This window comes from Penaeus chinensis, chromosome 5 (genome assembly GCF_019202785.1).
Source record: "Penaeus chinensis breed Huanghai No. 1 chromosome 5, ASM1920278v2, whole genome shotgun sequence".
Classification (NCBI taxonomy): Eukaryota; Metazoa; Arthropoda; class Malacostraca; order Decapoda; family Penaeidae; genus Penaeus; species Penaeus chinensis.
The window spans coordinates 5,151,545-5,159,044 of NC_061823.1; the positions used below are offsets into that span (position 1 = coordinate 5,151,545).

Sequence of the window (7,500 nt, forward strand, 5' to 3'; positions counted from 1 at the left end):
GAGGGGGAGGGTAAGGGTTCAAAGAGGATGCAAGGTTGGGGGGAAGGAGGGGATATCCGCCCCTCCCCCCTTACACCCTCTCCCATCATTCACTGGAGCTGCCACAATGGAGGGGACACTCAGCAGCCTCAGCTCGCGATTGTCTCACGCCGGAGTGTAATTATGGTCTCGCTAATGGAATTAAATAGTTTGCTGGGAGCGGAGGAAGCGACGGCGAGATCCAAAACCAGGGTGGAAAGGGACGAGAAGAGGGGCAGGAGAGGGAAGGAGGGGAGGAGAGGGAGAGGGGGAAGATGGAAGGAAGGGGGAAGAAAGAAGAGAAGAGAGGAAAGGAGGGGGAAGAGGGCTCTGGTCTCCTCCAATTCTTGAAATTATCACATCAACTCTTAACAGAAAGAATAATTCCCCTTAAAAATAATAGAATAGAATAAAATAAAATAAACAAAAAACGCAATGATGCTTTTAACCCCATGTCCCGTTGCAAGTGTGATCTGATGCCAACAAATGAAATTAGCTTTTGACGGGCCATAATGCATATCAAATCAAATATCGACATTATTATGCAAATACGCTCTTTAAACCTGCCATGAGATACTGTAATAGAACACGATATAACTGACAGTAAATGCTGACGATTATCTTTCACACCTTTGATGAATACTAAAATCGATTATATTACTGATGATGTTAATAACAATGCTATTAATAAAACCGGCGGTAAATCCTTGGAGACAAGGAACAAATGTTATCAAAATGTAATCAGGTAATCAGATAGATGCAATTGAATGCAATCGTAGCTATCAACATCATTGAAAAGACAAATATCGGAATAAAAATGGTTGTCTTGACGCAATTTCCAAACGAAAAAAGGAAAATATTGTTGTTGCATATTTATGTAAGAGAAAAGTTATCTTCTTTTGAATAGAAGGGTTTTTCATTATATTAACGAATAAAAATAATCAATACCTATGAATAAAAATTAAAGGTTCTTCACGTCAAAAAACAAAACAAAAAAACTTACATCTAAACAGAAATATAGGATTATTGCCTCCCCCCTCCCTTCTCACACCTCAAAGCCAATCGCAAATTTATCGATCACCTCCCTCATCACCCCCCCCCCCCAACCCCCCTACAGGACGACGATGGCGACGAGTAACCAAATGATCGATATAGACCGCCGGCTGCTTATTGTGGCCTTTCTAATACTCTCAATCATGACCCTTTGTTCCTCCGTCCGCTTGAAATATTTAGCGCCATAACACTAACGCCTTAAATACTCCTTCCAAACTTACTGTGGCGCTTGGGTTTGAGTGTGTGAGTGCGAGTGAGTGAGTGAGTGAGTGAGAGAGAGAGAGAGAGAGAGAGAGAGAGAGAGAGAGAGAGAGAGAGAGAGAGAGAGAGAGAGAGAGAGAGAGAGAGAGAGCGAGAGAGAGAGAGAGAAAGAGAGAAAGAGAGAGAGAGAATGCGTGTGTGTGTGTGTGTGTGTGTGTGTGTGTGTGTGTGTGTGTGTGTGTGTGTGTGTGTGTGTGTGTGTGTGTGTGTGTGTGTGTGTGTGTGAGTCTGTGTCTGTGTGGGCGTGCGCGTTAGGGTGTAAGTGTCGTCGAGTGGGGCATACTCGCAGCTGAGAAGGTATTTTGTTTGTGTGTTTACCCCCGCCGCCTTCTCTCGGATTATCACTCGTGATTAATCAAGAGACTTTAATCACAACGCAACAATATTTCTTTTGAGATCACCGGATGACTTTCGACGATGACAAATACCATCCACAAAAAAACAACAACAATAACAATAACAATAAAAAAAAACACGCCTTAGACGGGCATAAGATCTACCATTGATCGCCATTGATTTCATTTCCGATGCGACTAAAACTCCCCGATCACGGACCAACAATAACAATTATAGCCCATTGTGGGAGCGGACAATACGGCGTTTACTCTTAGCATTGTGCCCGAAGACCCATTCGTTATTCTACACGTATGATGCATGGTGAGGTGATACGGTTGTTGTTGTCGTCGGCAGGGGGTTGTGTATGGAGAGGGGGAGGAACGGAAAGGGAGGTTGTAGAATGGGGAAGGGGGGGGGGGGAGAAAGGAAGGAAGGAACGGAGGATGGGGAGGGTGGAAGTGGGAAGGAAGGAAGGGAGGTTTCAGAATGAGGAAGGGTTGGGTGGGGGGAAGGGAACGAAGGAAGGGAGAATGGGGAGGGAGAAAGAGGGAAGGAGAGGGGAAGGGGAATAAGAAAGGGAGAAGGAAGGTTGCAGAGGGGAAGGGGAAAGAAGGGAGGGAGAGGGGAGGTCGTGGTCGGGAAGGGATGCTGGGATGGGAGGCTGAGAGGTGTCCCGACGCGGCTGAGATGAGGACGTGGGTTGGAACGCGATATGGGGCGGCGGGGAGAATTAATGAATGGGGAGACAAAGAGCCGGGGCGATAATTAGCCATGAGTGTCAATCGGATGCTATGAGGACGTAGTAATCAAGGCAATATATTTCCCAGAGAATAGGCGGATTTAAAGCATAGCCACGAGGTGCGGAATGCCTTCAAACTGAAATTAATTAACATTTGAGCAATAGAATAAAGTTAAGCGATAAAAAAACAATCAAGAGAATAATAATCAAATCTAAATTTCTATTACTGAAGCGAACCAAAGAAGCAAATACATTTCGTCATTCATAAAGCAGCTAAAACAGAAAGCAGTTTGGAGGAGCCTTATAAATAGCCCAGTATAAGAATGGTGCCTGAATGCACAGTGCACTTTCCTGTGCGTGCAGAACACACACGGGCACAATAGACTGGCCCAGCGGCAAATCCATAAAAATATAGAAATCTGATCAGCGTGAGCGAGCAACGGGTGTGTAACAATGTGTAATGACGCGCCTCGCCGATGGGACGGACACACGCAATGAGCGGAGGTCGTGAATAATTAAAGCCCTTCGCCCACCACAGCCACTTTATACATTTTCCGGACCAACAATTGCACAAGCGACAGAGCGTTATCGAACTCCTTCCACCCATCGGAGGCCCCCCGCTCCTCTCCTCCCCCTCCCCCCGCGGCTGTAATTGAAACACCATTACCCAAGACCGCCAACGTTAAGCCACAAAAGAAACAGCCATTGGAACGTGAATTCCTAATCAGGGAGACACACACGAAGGTCCGCTGGAATCGATATTAGCTTGTGTTCGGGAGAGAAAGAGAAACGGCGAGAAACATTGTGGACTCTCTTCCTGCGGTGATCTTGTAAATATATATGTATGGGTGTGTGTGTGTATGTGCATGCGTGTGTGTATGTGTGTGTGTGTTTGTGTTTGTGTGTGTGTGTGTGTGTGTGTGTGTGTGTGTTTGTGCTTGTGTTTGAGTTTGTGTTTGTATGTGCCCGATTTTTTAAAATCAATCTAACCCACTATTTAATCACGATAAGTATGTGTCCGTAGCACCCTACTGTCCACGCAGCCACCGGCCGGAGCATCCGCGCATCGGCGCCGGAACGGCCGATGTCGGCGTCCCGCTAGGCAAGTCGCTGTCCATATCAGCGTAATGCTCGTGTTTGTAGTTTCGATCGAGAAGGTAAATGGATGTTCAGCTCATTCTTGTCGGTAATACTCGCGAGACGGACAATGGCTCGGACATGCAACAATACTATAGTCTCTCTTTTGTGGTATTTTGGAAGGACATAACGGCGGTGTTACGATCACTGGTTGCGAATATTTGCTCGGGACATGTTTTAGATCTCGCTAAAGATTTCCGAACGCCAACACAAACAGTGATAAGATTGCACAATGTTGACTGAGCGAATGGATCTATATGAGGCCGATAAGTGCATCTTAAGACCGGGTATTATGCTGATGTTACATTCTTTACCCAATTTTCTTTGTGGACTATTCAGTATGTTAATGCATTTTGTTCGCTAAACATTCGTATTCTAGAGACATAACCAAATTATTCGATCAACTTTAAAAGCGCTGAACACTTAAACATATATAAGTACAGATACGAATGTGTATATATTGTATTTGTGTACGGCAATTATGAATTACCGGTACTTGCTGAATTCCTCTTTCGAATATTTAAACACTAATCCATTTGTTTTAGATTGTTAGAATCCTAATTTCACAACCCCCCCCCACCCCCCTCCCGATCTCACAGACGATTTACAGAGCCCGAAAGAATAATAATAAGAAAATGTCTCAAGGCCACCAAAGCTGACGGCAGCGAAAACGCACCTCCACGCAGGGGGTCCATGGAGACTGCAGGGTAAGGGATGCTGTAGGGATAGCCGTCCTTCTTCAGGGTCTTGGGCTTCCTGCGTGGGCGGTACTTGTAGTCGGGGTGGTCCTTCATGTGCTGGGCGCGGAGCCTCTTGGCTTCGTCGATGAAGGGGCGCTTCTCGGCCTCTGTCAAGAGTTTCCATTCAGCTCCTGAAGTTATTGAAGAGAGAAAAATATTATTTATTACTTTGCTGTAAAAAAATATGCACTCATATACTACAATATGTAAAGTTTGCTATGACAACTAGTAAATTACATCTGCTTCGCCGCAAAAGCCGATCGCTAACTCACCGAGGCGCTTTGAGATCTCCGAGTTGTGCATCTTGGGGTTGTCCTGGGCGATTTTGCGGCGCTGCATGCGCGACCACACCATGAAGGCGTTCATGGGGCGCTTGATATGGTCCTCCTTGGAGCCATTCTCCTTCTTCTGAGAGGAGCCGCTTGGGGAGCATCCTGAAGCCGTCGAGTCCGCGGGCGAAGGCGTCGACACGGGGGTGACGAGTGCAGCCTGGCGGAGATGGGGGTTGCTCGCTGTTAGTGTCTGCGGCGGGAAGAACACATGGCTCAGAACATGGCGCGCTCTCAAAGTCACGGGGTCAACGCATTTGTTGCGATGAATTAATTAAACAATTTGCAATGCCGTCATGCGAAGACTGACGATACAATCACTATTACTTCAAGAAATTATATAATCAAATCATACATCGAATCAGGATTAACTGAGCCGTCTGTATATTAATCACATTTTATTTAATAACTACTCACCTCAGGTGTGTTCTGCGCAGGTGTGTGAGAGGTGTGGGTTGTCTGCTGATGGGGGTGAGTGGCCTCTGGCTGCTGCGGGGGCTGCTGAGGGGGCTGCTGCTGCGCATGGGGGTTCGTGTGGTGCGAGGGGGGGATCTGCCCCACACCCATGGCTGCTGCACTCCCGGTGCCAAAGTAATGCCCCATCATACCACCCATGGTGCTGGCATAAGACACGGGCATCGACTCCATCATTGTGGGATCTGCCGGGCAGAGAAAATAATACTGTTAGAACACGAACCGAGTCTTACCTTGTAGCAACACCTCCTGAGCCAGTGAGGCCGGCGATTTCCGCCTCCGAATGAGGTCGGGAGTCGTATTTCTTTGAACAGTTTATGCAAGAACAACATATGAAGGACCCTGAATGAATTACGATTGCTGCCTCACAACATCACAAAAGCTCCACCGGCGTAAACAATTCGAGGCAGATTTATCATGTGGCACATTACTTTGTTACTGGCCTGGGTTGACTCTCACATAACTCCCTGTGCACGAGCCCGGTTGCGCGGCCCGTTGCCCTAATGGGCCATTCATCAAGCGTGTTTAGTAATTAGGGTCGTAGTCCTACCAGCGGATAATTGCCAGTGCTGGAAAACCTGGTGGCTTCCAAGGGGCTAATGGCCCCTCAGCACGGGTCTGACTTCCGACCACACCGCCATTACCACACCACCAAACCTACGTGGCCGTGATATACGTGCGAGCCACTTTCCGATTTGCATACAAACAACTTTACACAGACACAACACTGCACATACACATGGTTGCTGTTCCGTTGGACGGCGCGCAGACGAGCGCTCTGGACTCCTACGATCACGGGTTGTGTTTGCTGCTGCGCACTGCTGAGGATCACGTATGTGCTCTCCTGAGCTAAACACTTCCACTCTGCACTGGATAATTACGGGGTAATCACTGCTGTGAGTGTCGACACAGAAACGACAGTGTGTCTTGCGACGCTTGGAGGAAGTATGACCAAGGGCCCTGGCTAACAAATATTTTAAACACTGGACATGGAGTACGGACGGCCTCTGTGACGTCACGCTGTATCCGCCAATAATAATGGGCCCTCAGTAGCCCACGTGACGTCACGATCCGGCGAGCCAATAACACAGTGGAGGAGTGGTAGGCGGAGCTAGCGCCCCCCCGGGGAGTTGGCTCCGCCCTCCAACCACCCCAACGTATCTGATTGGTCGACGCCTGACCCAACCGCTAAGATCCCGCCGACACCTCGATCTCCGCGAGATACATTTGATAATGCCTTTATTTTCTCTATTATCACGAATTATATTGCTGCTAACAATGTATTTTCTCTTGCAAGATGTATTTGAACAAGAATCTTTCCCTATTAAGATTATGTTTCAAATAAACTATTTCCCGTTTAAAGAAGAAAATTAATTAAATCAATATTATAAAAGAGACAACAATACAACGCCAATATCCGGTCTAGTCTATAATAACCTCACCATGGGTTATTCACTCCTTAACTTCTCAGGTTCTATCCTAATTTATAGAAACGTGTTATTCATATATTCTAGAACTTATACTATAGGAATAAATGGAATAAATATTTGATATAGACGTGAGGATGGGCAAGATATAAGAAAGTGCTACGAGGGCCCCGGCATATCCGTGCTGGGTAGGGGAGGCGGGAACGGTCGCCGCTCTCAATGGCCAGGCATGGGAAAGAATGGGCCGCTATTCAATAGACATTCTTTAGCTCCGAACACCTGGAAGTCTGGATCGTAAAAGGCCTGAGGCGGTCTCAGATTTACCAGAGGGGAGCCAGAGGCAGCTACTTCCCAGATATTCCCCTGCAGGTCACCCCCTTGCCTGTGCCTTCTACCAACACTACCACTCCCAGTACCAAAGCTACCACGTCAGTCGACGAGGCGCCCCCTGAAGCAGTTCAGCAGAGGAGACGGCCGGCCTCGAGAGAGCAAACAGTTCAAGACCACAAGCATGGCCCATGGGAGGAGGAGGAGGAGGGGAAGGAGGAGGAGGAGGGGTAGACCACGAAACAAACTTGTTAGCGAAGAACTCCCTCGTGCGTTCCCCCGGCCGAGAGCTCCCGGTGAGAAAGAGCCGAGAGCGGAAGGGCGCCAAAGTGGGATTTTCTCAGCGTTCAATTGTGTTCAGCGGCCAGGGAACCCTGATCAGGGAGGGGGAGCACACAGCGGATAAACGGACCGTATGTTGGAATCACAAAAAGATACAGAAATAATATGCATATTGGACATCACCCTGATCCTCCCACCTTTTAAGAAACAACATTTTTTCAAACTCGGCATAAAAAAAGAACATCCAGCATGGCTATCTCACTTCGCTGACTTGAGATACAAACCCGGTCGATATACACGACATGTGCTGTGTCGCGACGGCCAGGACGAGAGGGAGCAACTGTATCCAAGATTAATGTACTTCCGAAATCTTTTGT

General features: G+C 47.5%; 1 protein-coding gene across 1 annotated transcript in view; it reads right to left on the minus strand.

Annotated features, from left to right (window-relative positions):
• Positions 1-5,957, minus strand: part of LOC125025777 (transcription factor Sox-1a-like) — a 7,593-nt gene extending 1,636 nt beyond the window's left edge. Inside the window, exons 1-4 of the mRNA XM_047613997.1 lie at positions 5,825-5,957; positions 5,031-5,272; positions 4,557-4,806; positions 4,221-4,415 (exon numbers count right to left, since the gene is read on the minus strand). Coding sequence (XP_047469953.1) covers positions 4,221-4,415; positions 4,557-4,806; positions 5,031-5,272; positions 5,825-5,828 — 691 coding nt within the window. The 5' untranslated portion in view covers positions 5,829-5,957. The remainder of the gene's footprint in view (positions 1-4,220; positions 4,416-4,556; positions 4,807-5,030; positions 5,273-5,824) is intronic.
• Positions 5,958-7,500: the final 1,543 nt, after the last annotated feature.